Genomic DNA, 25740 nt, shown 5'->3' on the forward strand with positions numbered 1-25740 from the left:
AAACACTCTTGACAATAATCGCAAGCTAAAATTTAAACTTTTTTAATTTTCAAGTAAGAAGTTAATGATTATCATTTTTGAATTGTATGTATTTTTACGATGAAAATGAGTCCAAACACAATATAATTACGCCAATTTTAGAGTATAATCAACAGTTTTAATTAATTAATAATGTCGCTAAAAAAGTCATAATTATGTCGCGTTTGGACTTATTTTCACCATAAAAATATGAACAAATCAGAAATAAGAATTAGAAATTTGATAAAACACAATTGCAAAAGTTAAATTCCTTATAAATGTCTGAATTTCATTACCCCGATTCCCCCTTTCCTCTGCCGATCAATCGCGTAGAATTATCGAGCTCCCAAGGCTATTCATTCAACAATAGGCCTCGATTTAAAAAACAGAAAAACGTAAATAAATTACATTAAACAAAGAGAAATTTAACTTTTGCAATTGTGTTTTATCAAATTTCTAATTCTTATTTCTGATTTGTTCATATTTTTATGGTGAAAATAAGTCCAAGCGCGACATAATTATGACTTTTTTAGCAACATTATTAATTAATTAAAACTGTTAATTATACTCTAAAATTGGCGTAATTATATTGTGTTTGGACTCATTTTCATTGTAAAAATACATACAATTCGAAAATGTTAATAATTAACTTCTTACTGGAAAATTACAAAAGTTTAAATTTTAGCTTGCGACTATTGTCAAGTGTTTATGTTTCCATTGTTTTTATGACGCTCGCTCTCAGACTCGGTCGTTCGGCTTTCGGTCACTATCACAGGCTCAAGTGGGTGTGTCTACTGCCCGTGTGTTTGCATTAGTATTAACTTTTACTGAATCTTAGCGTTTATGGGCTAACAATGCGACCAATAGAATCCTCCGTCTAAGCAAATCCAATTAAACCTGAGGATCTTTAATCGCTAATAACTTTTTAATTAAGGGTGCTAGCCACAAAGTGTTTGGAACTTTTTTACTCGAAATTTTACCCTTTATCCGAATATCCGGGATTGGCCATAGTTAACCGGACACCCTGTATATTAAGCGTATAATTCTATGAATAATGTTGAAATACCTATTTTATTTGCACAATTGGTTCAATAAAAGCTTTAATAAAAGTAAATATCAAATTGTAAATGCACTTAATATGGTAATTGGATGAAGGTAGGTTTGAACTTCTTAATGTCCCATTTGGCATTCAGTTTCATGTTTCTTATCTGCTTCATTCTGTGAATATGAATTCGCACTTGTATATTCAATTCCCACTGCTTGGTAATTTCTCTCTTCTGTAGGCTTTCTTCCATCATTCTGAAAGTTTTCCCGAACAATATTAAAATTTAATTTTTATTCCAATAACTTATTATTTAAAATCAACCAGTAAGGTTTAAACATATAATAAATATATGTGCCTACATATATTAAGGAACTTACATATGCATGCAGCTGATATAGAACTATGCCCAATTCTATAATTTTTTATTGTAGATTATTCTACTCCAAAGATTCATGGCCTTGATCATAAAATTCGTCTGTTATATTTACTAATATCACAATAATGCACTGCTACTTATATATTTAACTCATTTTGTTCCTGTTAGAAAATAGGTAATTCATAAATAAGCATGAGTTTTTCAAAACTTATACGTATAAATTCAAATACATTAATTTCTATCAGTAAAATCCATTCACTTACTTTGTCCAATATTTCCTTAGTTTTGTACCAATTATAGTTTCCCTTTGTAGAGAATCTAACAGCTCCTATGTACAGTTATGTCAACAACCACTTTAATTAAAAATGCTGTGCTCTTCATGGAGCAGAGTTAAGTAATCAAGATTCAACTTATGATCAACGAAAACGTCTAAAAGTGTTCAACATCCATTATGCGTAGTCATATTTCCATTTTTTAAATTTGTCAGTAAGAAGTTTATTTTCGCTTATACGCTATCGCCGTACCTTTAATAGCATTTATTCATCATAATACGATATGTGTTATAATCCGATAAAATGTACGAAAATTTTAACATTGCAGATGCGTAAACGATCAGAATAGGAAATTTAACCCTTATTTAAAACATTACTGAAATCATGCTTTTTATTCAGGATATGCATCAGTTAATGACATATCAGTATACACACAATAAATATATACATGAACATATTTTAATTCAAGAAAAATGAAACACGCATTGAACGGGTTAAACGTTTTTAATTTGTGAAGAGGAAAAGAGAATGTTTAGTGTAAACGTAATTTTAGTTTGTTTGATGGGTTAGATAAGTCCCTGTCTGGCTGGCGATATGAGTGAGTCAGTCCGATCGGAGAAACTGAAGCGGAAAGACGCACCTTTGAAATCTTTCCCCGTGAAAGAAATAAATCTGTTTGAATAGTAAGACTGAACTTTAATTCATATTACACAATTAAAATATTTATTTTAATTGCAATATAATTATATCTAAGTATTTTATATATTCAGTGTAAATTCTACAGTGCTTATATTTTTAATATAATGGAGGTTTCATATATTTGTTTTAGAATAAATTTAAAATAAAAACCTCTAAATATATTTGTTCTAAAACTAGAGCCTATAATTTTTTAGGTTTTTTAAATTCTCCTCCGATATTTTTAATTTAGTTTCACACAATTTAATTTTCATTTTCAAATATTTTTGTTTTAACTCCTCGGTTTCAATTTGTTTTTCTAGATATAAATTGCAATTACTGGAGCACGGATTCAGACCACTACTGCTTCCCTCCATTACTGCCAGTATATTTTGCACCGTTAGTGGTTCGCTTACAGGATTTCTTAATAATTTGGGACCTGCACCTTTTCTCCAATTGGTTACTTGGCCCTCTTTGACCAATATATGTGATGGAAGATAACGGTATATTTAACAAAAAAAATTTTTTTTTTTTTTCATTAATAAGAAACAAATTTGTACATCAAGAATAGGCTGAGGATCATCAACGTCTTCTCCCGACACCTCTATTAACTGCCCAATGTTACTCTGGGTAGACGTAGATTGCCATAGACTATCAGAGTCTTTACTCCCTATTATTCCGGTAGGTGATCTACCCAAAGGCTGCTTATTTTTTCAAGAAAATCGTCAAAAACTGGGGCCTTAAATTTACCGCCACCTAATAAATTTTAAATGGTATTACTATTTACTTTTTTCCAAAATTCAATTTTTCGCCATGGTAAAAATTTAGACTTGCCTAACATTAGGATTTCATTATTTTTTTAATTAAAATATTTTATATTACTATATTTTAATCATGCTAGATACGACTTATGTACTTGTCGTCCTTTTGTTACAAGCGAAGCTTGTTTTTTAGGGGATCTTAGAACGTTTTGTAAGAATATAGGAGCTAAAATTAAAAATTGTTTTAAATAATTCAATCTAATGAAACATTTTCCAATGTTCTCATCGTTCGATAATGTAAAGCTCCAGTTCGAGATATTTATTTATTAATCTATTAAATAAAATACAAAATATTACAATGATGAGTTCTTATCATAATTACACTTTTAGAGGCATTAACATAGGATTCAATGACTGTTTGAATTATATTTTCAACATCTTATACCCAAAGTCACCTTAAAACCTTTAGCTTTCAAAAATTTGTTTCTAAATTTACCTTTAAATCCATCTTTTTCTTAGGTGTTACTCTCACTATCACCTTTGCATTATGGCTCTTTCCCTGCTAAACCAGTGACATTTATATATTCTTTTCATTAATATAAACTGTAAAATATATATCAGTTAATGCAATGGAAGCCTATGTTTTTCAGGTATACTGCTTTCAGTTTCCTGAAGTTACACACTGTATGCTCTATTACATGTGAAATATTGAAATCATGAATTCCTTTCATATTTACACATCTACATAATTTTATTATAATTTTCATCAACTATGTGATTTCTAATTCCAAAGTTGTATGCCCAAAATCTCTTGCAAGCACGTCACTCTCAAGGATTTTCTTATAAATTAACTCATATTTATCCATAATTTTCTTACCTGTTACTTACAACATCAACTTTGATTTATGGCACTTTCTCCAGTCTACTAGTGCCATTTATATTTTATATTCATTAATATAACCTTGGAAATACACCAATTAATGAAATGGAAGCCTCTTCTGTTCTTAGATGTACATCTTTCAGTTTCCTAAATTTATTCATTGTATGCCCCATCACATGTAAATGATTGAAATCATGAATTATTATTATCTTTACACATCTATATGATTTTATTATAATATTCATTAACTATTTGATTTTTATTTCTAAAACTTTATGTCTGAAATCACCTACAAGCCCTGCACTTTCAAGAATTTGCTTAGAAATTGATCCCTTTTTTTACCTTTTTCTTAACTGTTACTCCCAATATCAACTATGAATCAGGGTTCTTTTTCAAGCAAATTATATAGTGCCATTTGTATTTTCTTTTCATTAATATAAACTAGAAAATGCATAAATTAATGCAATGGAAGCCTCTCTTTTGTGGATATACTGCTTTCAGTTTCACAAAATTATTCACTGTGTATTATATTGCATAGAAAATATTAAAATGATGACTTCTTTTCATGGTTTCATTTCTATATATAGATGATGTTATCATTATATTTATTATTTAATTGACTTATATATTTCAAAGAGTTTATGCCCAAAATTACCTGCAAGCTTATTGTAATTCAATCTGAAATAAAATCTCACTAAGTACCAAAAAATATATTACATATTATATGATAAAATTCAATGTTATTCTTATAAAGAATTAAATTTGAATAATTTTTTTGGATATAATAATAATTTTTTTTTAATTTGATTAGGGAAGCGTAGATAAATATTTGGTTTTAATACTTTTTTATATTATAATTAAATATTACATAACGATTAGAAAATGTTCATCTACTTTCCTTTAGTCGTAGTAATAAGAAAGTTTTATTGTCTCCTGGAAAATTGTTTCTATATAGAATCAGCAGAAACTGTTATTGTCTCATGGAAAATTATTCTTATATGTGATATAACCTATCGGGGAGTTGAAACCTATATGAATTTAAAGAAAAGAAAAAGTGAAACATGAACTTTGTTAATGACTTCCATACCTGAAATTTTAGCATATGTTTATCAAATATTTTAACAATTTCTTTTAATTTATATGCTCCTGATAATCAACGATGCACATAAATGTTGAAAGTATACTTCTCCTTGGCACAGTGTTGAAAATATGTAAATATTAATCTTGCTTCATCCGGTCAGCTCTATTATCAGCAATGAAATTGGTAATGGAAATGTTCTGTCTCAATTTAATCTGAAAAAGCGATTTCACAAATACCAAACAGTATATGACATATTATATTGGAAAATTCATTTTTATCTAATCGTAGTAAACAGAAACTTTATTATCTCCTGGAAAATTGCTCATATATATGATATAACCTATCGGGCAGTTGAAATCCATATGAGTTTAAAGAAAAGAGAAAGTTAAACATGAATTTTGTTAGTGATTACTATACCTGGATGTTTAGCATATGTTTATCAAATATCTTAAAAACTTAACTTAATTAATATGCTCCTGATAATCACTGATACACATAAATGTTGAAAGTATACTTCTCCGTGGCACAGTGTTGAAAATATATAAATAATATTCTTATTTTATCCAGTCAGCTCTACTATCCTCAGCAATGAAAATAGAAATGTTCTATCTCAATTTATCTGAAAAAGAAATTTCACAAAGTACCACAAAGTATATTAGCATTCAGTATTGTAAAATATAATGTTATACTTATCTAATAATTGTCGACACCTTATGTCATTATTATTTGAATTCATTTATCATTTTGAAAATTTAACACATTCACTAACATAGCAATGATTAACCTCACTGTATTAAATATAAATAACCTCACATTACAATTGACAGTTAACAGTAGTCGCCGGATTAATTATATCGATTACATCGATTTTATTTGATAGTTTACAACACTGGTTTTGTCGTAGAGTTTAACCAGTTGCCAACGCTGAGGAAAAATGACGTCATTTTCCTCTTAGCGGCCAACTTCAGCCCGAGACATACATTCTGGCTGGAGAAGAAGATGACGAAGGAGAAGAATCTTAATTTTCGATATATATATATATATATATATATATATAGCTTACTGAGTATTGTATCTCTGGATTCCGTGAATCGATTTTGATCTTCATGGGCTCAAATGAAAGTTTGTTCAAAACTATTTTAAGAAAAGCATTACTTGAATCATGACAGTGTATCATTCACGGAGAAAAATCGATTTAAATATTGAGACGGCCTAACTTGCTGTATAAGATACAGTAGTGCCTCGACGGCGGTACAGATACGTCTATACCTACTTTTATGTACTTGCCGTCGAGACACTACCGTGTCTCTTGATGAGGTTAGAAGGTTGTATTAATAAATATATCTTATTTCATCATTTAAATTTGCCATAACTTGGTTTGTACGTATGTTTAAAAATTGAATCTATATAAGTACTTTTATATACTTATATGCAGTCATATACCAACATATATTTTAAGCTATTGTTATTATATTCTTATAAAATGATTAGCAGGTAATATATTCTTCAAAACTGCAAGAACAAGTATCGGAATGGGAAAATAAAGTAGAAGTTATCTAATTGTATCCAGGAACTGATAATGTAGAGTATGAGCCATTTATGGATATTAGAAAATCATTCAATTAGACAATGCTACGGAGGATGATAAATTTGGATTTCGACTAAAAAGATGTCTGGTATTTTACACTGCGTAAGATCTATAAAATTGTAAGACAAAAATATTAAAATTTATAAATACATATTCATGTTTTTACAGATATATTTTTTTGTATTAATTTCAGATTATGTTGGAGAATTCTGTTTGGTATATGGTGATACATGATGCTTATCAATAAACTCTAATACAATAATATTGAGACACTTATTTCAATTTAATTTGTGACTTGCAGGTAGTGGAAATTTAAATATTATCACATTTTCGGTTCATAGCCTCTTGTATTATTATTAGATTCTTATAAAATGATTACCAGGCAACATATTCTTAAATGATGCAACATCAACCATCCGAAAGGAAAAAAAAAGTAGAAATAATTTGTATCCAGCAGCTGTATGTTGAGTATGAGCCATTTGTGGATATTATAAAATTATTCAATTATATTATGTTTGAGATGAGCTTTATGTAGCAAAGTAACAATTGAAAGGAAAATTGTATTATACGTATCCAATTTTAATTCAAAACCAATTTTCTCTTAAATAGCATTTTTTTATATTATAAATTTATCTTATTTACAGGTTATCGTAGAAAGAAGAAGGGGCATCTACAATGGTGGAAAATTGACTATGCTGTCACAATTTTGCGTAAAGATAAGAATATAAAACATTTTAACATACGTAAACTGTTAGTGCCTAACTATTGAAGATAGATGGTTTTAGTAATAAGTAGATCTTTCATCATTTAAAATAGTAATTAATTTTTGTATATGTATATTTAAATGGTAAGTCTGGGAACTATTATGTATGACTTGAGCTTAAGGTAGCAAAGCAACAATTGAAAGAAAATTATATTGTTTAATATGTATCCAAAATTAATCCAAGCAAATTTTCTCTTAATTAGCATTGTTTATATTAAAATTTTGTTTTATTTACAGGTTATTTCAGAAAGAAGAAGGAGCATCTATAATAGGGGGAAATTGTCTAAGCAGCCACATGTTTGCGTAAAGATATGCAGATAAAACATTATAATTTACAAAAACTTTTGGTGACTAATGTTACTGAGGATAGAAAGTTGTTGTAATAAGCAGATCTTTCAACATTTTAATTTTTCATTAACCGATGTATATGTATATTTAAACAGTAAGCCTGAGAACTATTATATATGACTTGAGCTATAATTAGCAAAGCAACAATTGAAAGAAAATTGTATCGTATAATACCTATCTAATTTTAATTTATACATATTTTATCTTAATTAGCAATGTTTATATTATAATTTTCTTATTTACAGGTTATATCAGAAACAAGAAGGAGCATCTAGAATAGTGGGAAATAGGATAAGCAGTCACATGTTTGCGTAAAGATATGCAGATGAAACATTATAACTTACGAAAATTTTTGGTGACTAATTTTAATGAGGATAGAAGGTTGTAGTAATAAGTAGAACATTCATCATCTAAATTTGTCATTAATTGCTGTATATGTAAATGATATTGATTAACACATAAGAGGAATAATGAAACGTGATTATATTTCTTCATACGCAAATGCAATTATACAATGCATTGTAAATTGTTATTCAATTAGAAGTGTACTATTTCGTATAGGAGCAGACAATTCTCTAAAATCTTTTATTTTAGCTTACAGAAACTTTTGATAAATCTTTAGAGAATATTGATATTAGACAATTTGTTGGAAAGCGGCAGTATGATGCTGGTGATTTAATCACTGCTCTGTGTGATAAATTAAGTTGCTTGAATCGCGTTGTGCAACATTATCTAACAAAAACGGACAAATGTAGTACTTCATGTTATCATACAAATATTACCCAATCTTATAATAATATTTTATTACTTACGCTATTTGATGGTATGAAGAGTTTGTTAATTCCCAAAAAATTATGCAAAAGTAATTCTTGGAGCAAATAAAAGAAATAATTCAGAGCAACTTCTCTAAGTGGAAAAAAACTATTGAATTCTTTGTGCAGTAATTGCATGAGTTCTTTAGAACTTCAGTAAAAAATTGCTAGTACAGTTACTAACAAAGTTCTGATTGTTAAATTATCATTATATAATACCAAAACTGAAAATATAGAAAACGTTAAAGATTGGATTGTTCTTAAAAACTGAAACATTAAAGGTATACCTATTGAGAAATTAGAAATGGGTGATAAAGTTTATAAAGCAAATTGTGCGATTTTCCATGATGGCAAGGATGCTGCAACTGGTCATTATACGTCTATGATACGTAAGGATAAATCATGGATATATGCGAACGATCATATCGTTCAAAAGAAAACATGGCCCCGAAATTCAAAAGGTACGTTTATCATATTCTTTGAGGAAATTTAATTAATTCAATATTACGGTATTCGTATCTCTAACGGCTGTTTTTAAACTGTTGAAAGTTGTTATCATGGGTAAAAACATCTTAACATGTTCAACAATATTAGCACTACGGCTGCGTTTAAAACGCCATTTCACTCAATATTGGCCGTAATTATAGCGCCTTCGGCTGCAATATATCTAGTGAGTAAACTATTTAAAAATGATATGATTTCCACAATGAGTTTCTATCATTATTAAATTATTTTCTCACTGAGTATCTCGCGCAGTTTCAAATAAAATCTCGTAATACATATTTTTTGTGTAGAACATTATTGTATCTTTCTTCATCAAAACTATTTACAACGAGTTGATGTGTAATTCTTCAATGTATTATTTAAAATGTTGTACTTTTCCTTTCTTAATATTGTTAAATAAAATTGATTATTGTTAACAATATAATTATTTATATATTTCAATTTATATTCCCATCCAATAAAATTTAATTATTTGAATACACATTCTTTCTTTAAGAGTTTCATTACATTTTGTATTATTTGCATAAAAAAATTCTTAAGACGTATCTTTGTCAAACTATTACAAAAAGCTCTGAATTCCCCCTGAAAAAACACTTTCGTGTAAAAAAAACGGCAAGTAATTTGGTCCTTTCTCTCCACAAAAGTTAAAATCCCAATAAAATACCATCAAAATAATTTAAACAAAATAAATCTCAAATAAAAATACCGGCAACACAAAGAATTAAAATCACTTAAATTCGACAAGTAATTATTTGATCCCAAACAAAAATACCGGCAACACAAGGGATTGAAATCACTTATAAATTCGACAAGTAATCAAGCGGTAACATAAAGCACTGAGGTCGCATAATTTAGGCAACTAAAAAATGTGAATAAATAATTAATTATTATGTAATTTTTATATACGTACTACTTGCCGGGACGGGTCAAAATGTGTAGTGTAGAAGATAGTTCAAAATGCAACTGATGAAGACTTAAAGATACTTTACACTTTTTGAACTGTCCCGGCAAGTAGTACGTATACAAAAATTATATATAAAAATTAATTATTCATTCAATTACTTGCCTGAATTTATGTGATTTCAATGCTTTATGTTACCGATTAATTAACTTGCCTGGCAAACTTATTTGATCTCAATGCTTTATATTACCGGTTGATTAACTACTTGCTTAATTTATGCGAACTCAATGCCTTACGTTGATAGATATATTTGATAAGTAACCAGAAAAACTACCTCCTTATCTGAGATATTTAACTGCAAATAGTCTTTTTTTTTCAAATATTTTTATCTACCATTCTTTTTCTGCAATATGACGTTTTTAATGTATTATTTTTATTGTAAAGGTATTGGTGTTTGAAGGAACCAATTTTATCTAAAAATTTTTTACTATAACATTTGAGTTTCAGAATTTTTTGTCCTAAAGGTTGCTTTGTTCAATGGAATCACTTTTGATTACTTGCTGCCTTTTTTTACACGATAGTGTTTTTTGGTGGGATAAAAATTCACACAAATATAAATTTATTATCAATCCATGGAGGTAATACAATAGCATTATAAACTGATGTATACCAAAGTGTTTTATTGATAATTTTGCTGGTGCAGTAGCCCGTAGTTGGTAACAGCTACTGTGTAATTATTTGATGATGATTATAGTTAAGAAAAATATGTAATTTATATCAGATTTTTATGAGTGGCCATTTTAGATACATTTAAAAGGTGTTTTCTACTAATTCTCATTAAGCTTTAAATATTTAGTTTTGCTACAACAGAATCTCGTACTCATTGTTAATCCATTAGTTGTAGTTTCTGAACTCCAAGGTTAAGGGGATGCATTAAGCGACTCAAACACTCATTCAAGTTTATCTTCCAAATTATTAGGAATATGAACTTTTTTGTAGAATTTAAATTTACTCTTTTGACTGTACTGAAGCGCGCTACAAACTCGGTTTCTCAAAATTATAAAAAATAATTTTCATAAAAATTATGAATACTTGTAATTTTGTTGGTCATAATAATATTGAAAATTAGGCCTTGTAGCGCGCTAAAGAAAAGTTTTATGACTAATTTGAGACCAAGAAGAAACAAATATACCTAAAAATGTGGAAGATTTTTTTCAAAAATTAAATTAGCTATTGAAAGACAAGTTATACACTATTTTACGGACCGAGAAGTTTCACAGTGCGTTAGACAAGGACAAGGCTATTACCTCTCTTCGCTTCAGAAGGGGTACCCACTCTCTCCCCACCATTTCCCGCTAAACCAACCAACGCTCCTACACACAGCAAGGTGTCTGGCTAACGCTGCCTGTCGGTGTGAATACGTAGCGGAATGGAAGGACAAATAATTATTTGTAGATTTTAGGGTTAGGATTTCGTATATCCGGCGCTGTACCGCTCTTCCATATCATTTCGGGAGGCTACAGTAAAATTTTCAAAGTATTTTGTCATCTACAAGTCTCAAAAAACTTGAATTAGTTGACGAAAGCATGACTCGTATCAGCCGACGCTGATCACTAAGTTGTGTAGAGCATCAGCGTCGGCTGGTACGAGTCATGCTTTCGTCAACTAATTCAACTTTTTTGAGACTTGTAGATGACAAAATACTTTGAAAATTTTACTGTATCCTTTCGAAATGATATGGAAGAGCGGTACAGCGCCGGTTATGCGAAAACCTAACCCTGAAATCTATAAATAATTATTTTTTCTTCCATTCCGCTACGGGTTCACACCGACAGGCAGCGTTAGCCAGCCACCTTGCTGTGTGTAAGAGAGTTGGTTTGTTTAGGGGGGAATGGTGGGGAGAGAGTGGGTACCCCTTCTAAAGCGAGGAGAGCTAATAGGCCTGTCCTGGTCTAACGCACTGTGAAACTTCTCCGTCGGTAAAACAGTGTAAAACTTGTCTTTCAATAGCTAATTTAGTTATTCAAAAAAATCTTCTACATTTTTAGTTATATTTGTTTCTTTTTGGTATCAAATTAGTCATAGAACTTTTCTTTAGGGCGCTACAAGGCCTAATTTTCAATATTATTATGACCAACAAAATTGCAAGTATTTATTATTTTTATGAAAACTTTTTTTTATAATTTTGAGAAACCGAGTTTGTAGCGCGCTTCAGTACAGTTAAAAGAGTAAATTTAATCTCTACAAAAAAGTTCATATTCCTAATAATTTGGAAGATAAACTTGAATGAGTGTTTGAGTCGCTCAATGCTTCCCCTTAAACCAAGTATTTTTGAAGATGTACTGAACCACAAAGCTCTGTGCCATTTTCTCCGCAATGGTATTGTGGCTGAGATAATTAATTTTTATTACTATGTATCAGAGCTTGAATTTAACTGAATAATTACCATACTTTTATTTTCATTTGCAGTTCCCTTTTAATAAATAAATGAAGCTCGTACTTCTCAGCGTACTGTATAGCCATATATACAAGTGCAACTACATCGATTATATTATTAATATTATCTCCTGATATCTTACATTCTTGTTCCAGGCATTGCATAAAGCTTATATTCTGCATATTCTTATTGGGATCCTTGAAATGCTTATTCCATTAAAATTTCTGGAGAACAGTATGGTATCATTTGGAGACTGATATCAAAGTCACTTTATCTTTTTGGTAACGTTCTGTGTAAACTGCTTTATCTAATAAGGTAATAAAAAATAAAATATTACTAAAGCAATTTTTACTTTTATACGGCACACTATCTTCGTAAGACATAAGTGGCATAATGAAAGTCAATATAGATTCCGACGAAAGTAAGTATCAAGAGTCACGGTAGTGTCTCGCCGGCAAATACATTACCGCCGAGCGCTATTGTGTAATATACAGTAAGTTTGGCTGTTCCAATTTTCAAACTGATTTTTTTCCGTGAATAATATATTATCATAATTTAAGCAAGGCCTCCCTAAATTAAGATTTATAAAAGCTTTCAAATGAGACCTTGAACGTCAAAATCGGTTCACGTAATCCAGAGATTTCATGTTTTGTTGTCTATATATGTACGAAAATAAGATGATTTTTCTTCTTTATGTTCTTCTTCAATCTATCACGGATGTCTTCGCCCTGAAGTTAGTTGCTTTGACATCATATTTCTACTGCTGTGCTGCCAACATATTTTTAATTTTGACAGTTTTGCTCTGTATGTTAATGATAATGAGGTTATATCTAGTATAGTCTCGCTCGAATTTTGATTTGACGTACTGTCAACCGTGTGTGTTCCTAATTAACCTGATGCAGTGAGGCTAGATTGTGATTAAAAGTGTCAATTTAGCAAATCCACAAAAACCTCCAGTTAATTATAAATAAGAGGAACCAATCATTAGATAAGTATAACATTCTATTTTACAATAAAAGAATACAGTAAACTTTGTGGTACTTTGTGGAGTTTCTTTTTCAGATTAAATTAAAATGAAATAACCCTTTTTTCATTGCGAAGGACTGAAATGACTGGAAACACTGAAATTTATATTTACAACATTACGAAGGATAGAACTGACTGGATAACCTGAGTTTATATTCATAACATTGATAATGAGAAGTTTAAGCTCAACATTAATGTGCATTAAACAGTATCATGAGTATATTAATTAGTAGAAATTGTTAAGGTATTTGAAAATCATATATGCTATACTTTGAGACATTGAAATTAACAACAAAATGCATGTTTTCATTTTTTTTTTTATTTAAACCGATATGTGGATACCAACTATCCAAAAGGTTATTACTATGATTGGAGAAAAGTAGATGAATATTTGCTTATCGTTATTCAATGATAATATAAAAGAATATTTAAACAATTTAATCCAAATATTTATCTACGCTTCTCTAATTAAAGTAAAAAGAAATTATTATCGTCTCCAAAAAAATTGTATAAATTTGGTATAAGTCCTTTCAGAAAATTAGTATGAATATATTGTTAATAAATAATAATCTAGCATTCCTGGTTTTATTAAATAAGTAGTAGAATCTGTATTTTCATTGAAAAAAAGTTTTTTGAAAAACAACTGCATCCTATTAATAAGCAGAGTTAAATCTATGTTTAATTTTCAGCAGTTACATATAACAGTGTCAGCAATCGCATAAGCAAAGAAAATTAAATAGTATAGCCAGTAAAACATTTATGATTTAAAAATGTAGACTGTAGAAGTAGCTGTTTACCAATTACTTAAATTAAAATAGATTTTTTCGAAATTAATAGGATATATTTGCTAATATCACATGTTTTACACCGTCTTAAAAACATCTAACTATCAAGTTGGCTAAAAAATAATAAAAATGTCTTTTGTATTATGTATGGTTCATGAGTTAACAATAAAAACATCTTTGAATTGATTGTAAAAAATGTTGACGAGTAATATGTAATAAGTTCAACTGATTTCAGAAAACATAGTAGATAAAATATTTAATACTTAACAAAAATGTGGTAGATATTAGACTATAAATTTCTATTGACATAATACGTACTGTATTTCTTTCATTTCTTATCCAGCTTGCAGGTATTAAATTCTATATTCAAGTGTAGCAAATTTAAAATTACAATAAAATGCTCTAATTTCTGTATGAAATATGGTAGAATGCAAATTTTATGCGTAAAACCAGACGCTCAAAAAATATCAAAAAGTGACTAAATTTTCATCATTATTATGAATATTTAAATCCTTAAGGCCCATTTTTTCCATTCAAAATATATAAAAAAATTACTAAATTCACATCATGATTATGTGAATTTAAGGCCTTGTACTTTAATTTCTTTTTAAAATGCATTAAATTTTGAATAATTAGCATTTTATAAGAAAAACCTGCAGGTTGTTTTTTGGCATAAAATCTTGGAAATATAATTCAAATAAAGTTAGTTAATATTATAAGAGAATTGTCCAAAAGTGTAATTATGATAAAAATTCATCATTGCATTATTTTTTATTTTATTTAATAGATTATTAACTTAATATCTTGAATTGAAGCTTTACATTTTGCAACAATACGGCATTGGAAAATAATTCTTTAGCTTGTACTAATTAAAACAATTATTTACTTTTAATTTCTATATTCTTACAAAATGTTACAAGATCCCACAAAAAACAGGATTCGCTTGTAAAAAAAGGCGGCAACTACATTAATCGTCTAGCATAAATAATATAAGAAAATAAAATATTCCAATTAAAAAATTGAGTGAATCCAAATGTTACGCAAGTATATATTTTTACAGTAGCAAAAGTTAAAATTTTGAAAAAACAATAGTAACACAACAAAGTTACTTGCCGGGCCCGTTGTATTTAATGGCAATTGATAGCCACATTTTGAAATGACGAGAAGCAACACTTGTATTGTAAGATAGCGACTTAGGTATGAACATTATGGGCCCGGCATGTAATTTTGTTGTGTTACTATTATTTTTTCAAAATTTTAACTTTTGCTATAGTAAAAATATATACTTGCCTAACATTTGGATTTCACTCATTTCTTTGATTCGAATATTTTATTTTATTTTATTATTTATGCTAGACGATTAATATACTTGCCGCCTTTTTTTACAAGCGAAGCTTGTTTTTTGTGGGATATATATATATATATATATATATATTGTAACCGGTGGAATCGACTCAGGTTAAAAATAATCTAAACAATCATTCCGGGAACACTAACTTTATTCACACACTAATAAACTTAACTCAAAGCTGGGGCCTCCCGCGATGCTCTGGCACACTTATTATACGTTAAACCAATTGTCATATTACTGAAGAGGGAAGGGAGGACTTGAGGGAGGTTGGCAGGGTTAAATTCAGGGATCGGCAGGGGCAGCGAAAGGGAGGGCACAAAATCGGAAGGTGGACAGCAGGAAGAAAAGCAGGGAAAATGGACTCAACCGCTCCGGCGACGTCTCTCGGCTTCCTCCCGCGTCGACACTCTTCTAAAACTCCGCACGAAACCAGTGTAAAGGCTGGGGCCCGGAGTGAGAAGTCGGTACTCCTCAATAATCCCGCGACGACCCAATCAACTTCACAGTCCTCGGCGTGCAGTCTGCTAATCACGCAGCGCAATCGGTTTCCAACCGACTCGTACGACAGCAGGAAAAGATCTGGCAGTCCTCACTCTCGACAGAAGTAGCCTGGTCCTTAATTCCTCGTTTTTCCAAGGGTCCGGATGCCTTTCCTATTTCCTAAGCCATTAGCAATCATCAGGGCAACAGTGCAAGCTCTCGATCATCAAGCCAATTATCATATGTAATATTGAGTATGATCCGCATTCGCACTGTGTTCCCTGGGTTTCTCAATCTCCCTGTCAGCGGCGTCGTCTGCTACATGGTTTAAGGGCTGCTCGGGCGGGGCGATGCGGTGCGCGGTCGGCAATGAAGGGTCGGTAGTGGCGAGGTCAGGGGGGATCGCAGTTCGGCACGCTAGCGGCGCGGCGCGGTAACGGGAAGGAACTGGTGGGGCGCTCAGCGGGGATATGCGGTAGGAGGACGGTAGGAGCGTCGCGTAAACAGTCGCGCTCGGCAGGAAGGTCAGAGTGAGAGATTATTATAGACGTTCGGGCATGGGAGAGTAAAGGATAGGAGAACAACAGTTTTTCTAGCTCATGTTGGAGCAGAGGGTCCTTCTTATAAGATACTTATAATTTTAACATAGGAATTATTATATTTAATTCTAAATAAACTACAGCCTACAAACATTCGCCCATTTCCCAACCATACCATTTCCTAAAAACATACACTCTCCTTCCGTGGGCGACACTTACAATATTCCTTCTGCGGAAAACTACATTGTAGCTCCACGGAAGGTTCATCTTCCTGCACTCACACATCAGCAGGCATACTAGGGTGCGCGAGAAGCACTAAGGGGGGAGAGGAGAACTGAAAAATATGTACATTTCTGTAACGTGTTTCCACCACGTAACAATATATATATATATATGTATAATCGCCAAAAAACAGATCTGAACCCGAACTAGATGAAAAATATCTCGAATGTTCTTCAATCTCAAAGTTTGGTGTAAAATAATTTTTAAACCAAACTTGGCTTTATATACTTGCAAACAACTGAGAAAAAAGATATTGTGAATTATATTACTAAAAACAAATTTAATATTGGATTCGATCAGATCACCGTGTGCCTTGCAAGGGTTAAAAAAATATTATTTAGTCAGTTTTTGGAAATCCATCTGCATTACTAGATGAGCATTCCACACGGCGTATCATCGAAAAGGTAAAGTTGTTTTAAAATCGGTCTTTAAATAATGCCCTTATTGTTCTCCAGAATTATAAACTTAAGGGAGACTACCAGTTTGAAATTCTTCAAAAATCAATTCTTTTTTGCACTATTTGATAGTTTACAGTATTTAGAAGGACATACTAAAATTTCAAGGTTGAATCTGAAATACTTTTTGAACAGCGACCTTCGAAATAGTAGGTGTAACGTCCAGGGTTGTGCAATTACTAATTTTAACACGATGCTCAACTACGATTTCATATCGTCGCTGAGCCTTTAGGTAGCGTTATTATATTCTTTTACTTTAGGCGTCGTAGGTAAGGAAAAAAATAAAATCCTGGGCGTACAAAATGAGAAGAAGATGTGAAATTCAGAATAAAAAAAAAACAATATAATTCAAATGTTACCTGATAATGATGAACAACAACGATAAAAAAAAAGAAGAAGGTAGAAGGGAGACTCTCCTGTTGCTGTTTATTGGACTACGGTCGTCGTTGCCGTAAGGAACCAGGGATGATTGTGTGAATGTTCGGTGAAAAGAAAATGTGTGCACTGAGTCGATTGTAACAAATTTTAATTTAGTAACTAAATCGCTAGGTTATACAAAAAAACTACTGCTCTTGAATTTTAACAATATTATGAATCGCGAACTTTGTCTCACTTTCTAGGTTAAAGACTTATGCAATTTCTTGAATTTAATTGACTTAATCAAACGTAAAAAATGAGTCTAACTTGAAAAGGAATGAATGGAAGAAGAAGAATGCAACCAGCGTCCATCCGCTCCGCTCTTAAATAATTAGCTGGGGGGGGGGGGGGGAAGAACGTTGCGTCGCCTTCAGCCAATCAGAAGGCGCTACTGCCTAAGCTTGGGTACGCTAGAGAATGAGACAAAGGGTGCTGAGCTTGCACCTTTTGTATATAATCGTTTACTTATAACTAAACGCAATTATTAGATAATATTAACAAAATCTAAAGATTAATACGGCATTAGCCGTCGCATGAGCAAAATGTGTCCTAATCCGGACGCGAGAGAAAAGTAATAATAATAAAAAAAAGGAAAAAGGAGGAAACTGCGAGAGGAAAACGATCATCGTTTTAGGGTTAAAGATCCCACAACAATTAAATTGTTAAACGGTTGACCGCTTCCAAGGGCGAGTTATAATAAAAAATTATGCACGTGGCTACCTGTGGTTCGATATCCCGTTACTCATGAGACTGGATGTCTAATGTTTCTTATTCCTATGGTTGGACTTATATAAACGGTGGCCCGAATGGTTACGGAGAAGAAAGGGAGGAAAAAGAAAACGCTAAAATAGTTAGGCGTGAAAAATATATGCCCGAATGGTTACGGAGGAAAACACTTAATACTTTATCGCAATTATATTCCCCATGGTTTATTGGGATTAGGAAAGTTGAAATTCCAATACCTATCTTTGTAGATAATGGAATTTACAAAGGTTCGATTGTTTTCTTTTTGCTGAAGGGTTTCTTTATGCAAATAAAAAGCATGCTTGCAGCAAAGGCATGTGTTAAGTGGAGCAATGAAAAGTAATGATCTATGGCAGATGTTACAAAAGATGTGGTTAACATCTTTTGCAGTTCTAAGTCGGTGTTGGCGAATTGTTGCTAGGATACTTCGTTTGTTGTCCGGAAGGGCGGCCTCGCAATAGGCACAGATCCTTTGGGTTGGATTGGTCCTAACATATTTGTATAGTAACCGCTCACAAACGAAGAGTTCCTTTGGAGGCATGCTGATAATGAAACGGATTTGATGGTTAAAATTTGGACACAGGATGTATTAAAGATAGAATAGAAGAGGCATAAGGCAGTAAGCGTGAGATCCGCTGACTAGTGTCTGAGAGAAACGTTATCGCGAGTAACGTGACTAACGGTGGGTTTCTGAGGAAAGAAACAAAGAGAGAGAAAGAGAAAATAAGGAAGAGAACAAAATTTAGTATTTGTTAAACAAATTGACCCAAAGAGGAGGAAAAAATATGGAGAATTGTAAGGTGAGGAAGATTCTGGACATTGAAGAACTTTGAATTTAATGTGCTGCCTGCAATCTTTTATTCCCGACTAAGGGAAAGTGCTAGCATTTTAAATGACCAAAAGGCAAAATAGATTACCCAACAGGAAAGAATGATTAATAAAAGAAAGGTTATTTAACAATCGAGTTAATTAATTCCTTTCTAAGAAAGGGGGGAAAGGGGCTGGGTCCGCGCGGCGCGATGGTAAGGCGATCGCTGGCGCGTTTTGGAAACGTGAAACATTTTTAAATATAAATAAGACATTTACTCCTAAACGCAAGGAAAGATAATGAATGAAACATTCTTAAATATAAATAAAACATTTACTCCTAAACGCAAGGAAAGATAATGAATGAAACAAAATGTTCAAGAACAACTTCAAGGGATGCTAATGATCGGTCTGAACAAAATAATGAAAGTATCGAAACAATATTACATTTACTCTAGGGTAACAAATCTATTTAAAAGAAAAAAAAAATTTCGGGAACGCTTAAGAATTAAGAATAATCGGCCTGGACGTTACATAGGTGTTTATGGTAATAAAAGCGTCTAAGAGATGAAGGGAGGGATGGAGTGATTTCCACGGAGAGCTGCAGCAGCTCAACAGGCACTTTTTGAGGAAGAAGAGGGAGAATTGTATGGGCCTGGAATAACACAGATTAGCTAAAAGGTAGATAAATATCGATGTATAAAGAAATTAGCACTTTAAACTTTAAATGCGTTTTTCTCAAAACAACATTTTTCGAATTTGCTAGAGTTCTAATTATGATACAATTCATTCGATCGACTTGAAATTTTTAGAGCATATTCGGCATATATTTTGTCATACCATGAACTAGAATTTTTTTGATTGGATGAAAAATGTCAATTTGCCTGGCCTAAAATCGTAAAATCTTTAAACGAAATTTGAACTTTTTTTTCAAACCTCAACCAATTTGTTAGATTTAAATTTTTCTACAAAATTCTAGCTCATAATACGGAACATACCTTCTATTTTAGAAGAACATTTTCTTTTAATTTCAGCAGACACACCGTGACAGCCGCAATCACTCTAGCAGTGGGATAATATTTTTTGTCGGAGGTTCAGGAATTAGCACATAGCTCATTCAAAATCCGTTATTTTTACACGAAAAAATTACTGTAGGTTCTTCAATCATATGTAAATATATTCTTAAAATTTCAAAACATTTCATGTATTACTTTCTTTAAAATAAATTCGTGAAAATCACATTTATTTCAGGCAATCAAAATTGGTGACCCCCTTTAATAGGTACTTTAATGGGATCCCTCTAAAAATAAATAAACTTTATACATTGTCTGTATGTGTGCAGATCACAGAAATGTTATATGTTAAGAGGCAATATTAAAAATCGGTGTGTCACACATGCGTGTGTGTGTGTATAACGATAACGAAAGGTTAAAAGCACGAGCTTCACTTGTATATTGAAAGGGAATTTTCAACGAAAGTGAAAGTAAAATAATTATTCTGATGAATTCGAGCCTTGATTCCTTGATTGAAAAATGAATAATTTCAGCAACAACGCCTTTGTAGAGAAAATTGTACATGACTTTTCGTCTCGGCTTACCTTAAAAAATTCTTGATTCAAATTATATACATCGTCACAATACAGGGTGATTCTCTAACGGCGGGACATAGGAGATTGGTGTTAGTTGATTATAGCACCCGCAATGATGAAATCCAAGAACCCAGATTGGTCAATATCGTATAGTGCCAACTTCAAATAGGCCATTAACAATAGTTAGATACAAAAAATGAGACCCATCCGCCATTTTGGTGTAAAAGTGTTTACACACTTTTCGTAAATAGAAGCAGAAGGAAATGAATGAGCTGTCAAAAGTAGTGATTCCGATTAATTTGTGATAAGTGTAACTTTGGCAAATAAAAGTGATGATTGTAATAAAAAGAGGAGATAGGGAAGAACTTGGTTTTCATAAAATTTGTTATTTAATGTATTAACCATGACTGACTCAATGAGAACTTAAATATGTTTTTCTTTGATGGAAATGGATAACATCTGACAGGTCATTGTGTCCACTGGTATAACAAGAACTTTGAGTTTGTCGTTACAAAAATACACTTGATTATTAAAGAAGATGGAAACGCTGTAATGTAAGGCTTTGACTGAACTCATTGAGTCAGTCATGGTTAATACATTAAATAACAAATTTTATGAAAACCGAGTTCTTCCCTATCTCCTCTTTTTATTACAATCATCACTTTTATTTGCCAAAGTTACACTTATCACAAATTAATCGGAATCACTACTTTTGACAGCTCATTCATTTCCTTCTGCTTCTATTTACGAAAAGTGTGTAAACACTTTTATACCAAAATGGCGGATGGGTCTCATTGTTTGTATCAAACTATTGGTAATGGCCTATTTTAAGTTGGCACTATACGATATTGACCAATCAGGGTTCTTGGATTTCATCATTCCGGGTGCTATAATCAACTAACACCAATCTCCTATGTCCCGCCGTTCGAGAATCACCCTGTATGTGCTTCATAAGTGATTTTTATGGCACATACTGCAAAATAGTCATTTAATTACACTCTATAAAATGTAAATCTTGAATGTTTTAAAAAAAGAATTGGCCTTGATTTTAAAAACGCGACCATTTTTTTAAGTTGTTATATGTTGAAAAAAATGATGCTTTCAAAAATCGATGAGTTATGTAAACTAGTAAATTGTCCATTCTTAAATTATTTTTCTTCTAATTATTTTTATGTTTTAGCTATGGACGATCTATGGAACAAAATTGTTGTCTTTCTTATTCGACAGTTATTGTATATGGGGAATTTCATGTCAAATCACCGAGTCGCGGACCCGACCATTTTTTATTTTCTTGCAAATTTTGGTTTGAAGTAATCACAAAAAAAGCTTTCATGCAAATTTTTGAACTTTTCATTACAGTTTAAGAAAGTTATGAATTTTTGAAAATCTCAGAATTCTTAACGTTTCCGAGTGTTCAAATGCTGGTAACTTTTTGAAAAATAAAGCTATTTACATGATCGAAATCCCATTTTTCTCGTCTTGAATTGAAGTTTTTCCCAAAAAAAATTGAAGCAAATGTAATATTTTTTGTTTATGATTTTTGTCCAACCTAATTAAACATTTGTTTTCGACGACAAACATCACTTTTAATATTATTAAAAAAAATTACATAAAAATTCTATTGTTAAAAACCTTGCTTTTAAGCCTATCACTAGTATGGAACTATTTTTGCTTCTATTTTTTTTTTAGATAAAAACAGAAAATTGTTCATTTTTATAGGATTATCATTGTTCAATTTTTTAAAAAAAATCTCTAAAATATTCTGATTAAATATATTAGTTTCAAGCTTATTCTGATGTGGAACGATTTTTGGTCCTATTTTATTTCTTTATTTGAAAACTGAAATCATTCTATTTAACGCACTATCTGCATATTCTAATATTAATTTCAATAGTTATCAAATTTATTTTTCATGGTTACAGATTCCTTAAGTTATATTTCTAGTCAATCTTATACCTCCTCTTTACTTAATATAAATATTACTTAGTTTCTTGAACGTTTAGAATAAAAACATATTTCTACCTCATATGCACGAAAAGTTGTTGTTATTAAAGTAGTTTACCGAATCGAAAACGGCAATTACCATGCTTTTGTTAACCAAGTATGTTCAGCGTACACTATAATTTCTATAAATCGGTTTGAAAATTGGAACGGCCAAACTTGCTGTATAAGTTAACGGTAGTGCTCGGCGGTATAGACATATCATTATCTACTTTTATGTACTTGCCATCGAGGCACTACCGTGTCTCTTGATAAACTTATTGTTTGGGCTCAATATCTTACTGTTGTAAGTGTAGCAAAATTATAGTGGGCATGTACGAAAAAAATCGCTTGAAATCGGCTATTTTTTTCGTACATGCCCACTATAATTTCGCTACACTTACAACAGTAAGATATTGAGTCCAAAGAATAAGTTTATAGAAATTATAGTGTACGCTGAACATACTTGGTTAACAAAAGCATGGTAATTGCCGTTTTCGATTCGGTAAACTACTTTACAAACAACAACTTTTCGTGCATATGAGGTAGAAATATGTTTTTATTCTAAACGTTCAAGAAACTAAGTAATATTTATATTAAGTAAAGAGGAGGTATAAGAATGACTAGAAATATAACTTAAGGAATCTGTAACCATGAAAAATAAATTTGATAACTATTGCAATTAATATTAGAATATGCAGATAGTGCTTTAAATAGTATGATTTCAGTTTTCAATTAAAGAAATAAAATAGGGCCAAAAATCGTTCCACGATCAGACTAGGCTGAAAACTAATATATTTAACCAGAATATTTTAGAGATTTTTTTCAAAAAATTGAACAATGATAATCCTATAAAAATGAACAATTTTCTGTTTTTATCGAAAAAAAAAATAGAAGCAAAAATCGTTCCATACTAGCGATAGGCTTAAAAGCAAGGTTTTTAACAATAGAATTTTTATATAATTTTTTTAATAATATTAAAAATGATGTTTGTCGTCGAAAACATAAATGTTTAATTAGGTTGGACAAAAATCATAAACAAACAGAAGTTATATTTGCTTCAATTTTTTTCGGAAAAACTTCAATTCAAGACGAGAAAAATAGGATTTCGATCATGTAAATAGCTTTATTTTTCAAAAAGTTACCAGCATTTGAACACTCGGAAATGTTAAGAATTCTGAGATTTTCAAAAATTCATAACTTTCTTAAACTGTAATGAAAAGTTCTACAAATTTGCTTAAAAGCTTTTTTTGTGATTACTTCAAAACAAAAATTTAAAAGAAAATAAATAATGGTCGGGTCCGCGACTCGGTGATTTGACATGAAATTCCCCATATATGTAATGAAACATTCATATCGCGAAACAAAAATTCTTGTTTTAATAAAATAAGCGTTATCGCAATTTACAGCGAAATTTAAATTTCTTTCCCGATCCAAACGCGTGTTCATAACTTCTTCAGTAATAGACAAATATAAAAATGTTACCGTAAAATTTCTATCTTATAATCACTCACACTGTTCTAATTTATACATTTGGTAATGGTTCACTGACTATTCTCGGTGTTTATTTTAAAATATTAGGATATTTTTTATTTATTATAAATTATTAGTTACACTTTTCGTTATATTTGCAATATAATTTGGACCATGATTTATGTGTTTTACTAACATATGATCCAACTTTTACAAAATTTATCTGAAATTGCAAGAACAATTGTTTTCTTGTTATTAACATTTTTATTGTATCTATGAATTAATAAAATTAAACGTTTAATAGCAAAACAAATTTGGCTTTAGTAAAAATACTCGAAATATTATTTACATCTATATTCAACATTCCTTTTTTAAAGAATTTCTATAAAGATGACGGTAAACTTACAAGGTAATATAATTTTAAATATTTACTTAAAATTTCAGCGACATTCGTTCAATATTGCTGTTAGTTCTTTTTTCTGCCGACTCAGAATATGTACATCGAAGAAAAACGTATTAAAAGCTATGAATAAGATCGAATTGGACATGTACTAGTTACACACATAATAGACTATGACAGCAAAATAGCTTTGAACTTCATTCAAAAGTTCTAACAATATAATTTTAACTTTCTGTATAATTATTTAAGACTACAGCTATAATAATAAATCGACTTTTTGTCTATTTGTTAGGTTATCACATAAGTTCGAAGCGCGCGCGTTTTATGCATACTACTGATTAATAAAAACGTTATGTGTTTCTGTTATAACCAAATATATGCATTTATCTCCTTTAATACATTTAATATTATAAGCAAGACCTTCCAAAATAATAAGTTCTTTTTCTTATATCTATCTATATTAAGTTTACTTACCATATTACTTTGAATAATTCTATTATTATTGAATAAATATGTTCACTGCTTTGTATAAATTTGGCGGAAATTTTAAGTTAATAGCTTTAAAATTAATAATATCTTTTCACTTATTCACGCAACTAATAGAGTTTCCATACTGAGCTTTTTCTACGCTGATTGCTTCTATTTAATATATAGCTTCGCATTCTTTAATTCGTCTCTATATATAAACTATCATTCACACTAGCCGCCTCGAAAGTTCTATAAATATCTTTTACCAAACAGATGTTCTACATTCATTGCTCTATGAAGTATTATAAAAATTGTTGCAATAATAATAAAAATTCTGATTAAGAGAACAAAGTCTGTGCGTGTGTAATAAATAGTTCAAAATATCTTTCTCAGGCATTTATGCACGTATGAATTATTTTTAATAAATTAGGCCTTTCGTAACTTTTAAAAAGAAAAAGCAATCTTACTCTTATGGTAAATTTAT

General features: G+C 30.7%; 1 protein-coding gene across 1 annotated transcript in view; it reads right to left on the reverse strand.

The window, feature by feature from the left end:
- The window catches only part of LOC136774375 (troponin C, isoallergen Bla g 6.0101-like), a 284717-nt gene extending 259318 nt beyond the window's left edge, over positions 1-25399 (reverse strand). Inside the window, exon 1 of the mRNA XM_066729021.1 lies at positions 25263-25399. Coding sequence (XP_066585118.1) covers positions 25263-25265 — 3 coding nt within the window. The 5' untranslated portion in view covers positions 25266-25399. The remainder of the gene's footprint in view (positions 1-25262) is intronic.
- Between the last annotated feature and the right edge of the window lie 341 nt (positions 25400-25740).

The sequence above is a fragment of the Prorops nasuta genome, unplaced genomic scaffold (genome assembly GCF_024137725.1).
Source record: "Prorops nasuta isolate Cenicafe-Biocafe unplaced genomic scaffold, Cenicafe_Pnas_1.2 PNAS00001, whole genome shotgun sequence".
NCBI classification, from domain to species: domain Eukaryota; kingdom Metazoa; phylum Arthropoda; class Insecta; order Hymenoptera; family Bethylidae; genus Prorops; species Prorops nasuta.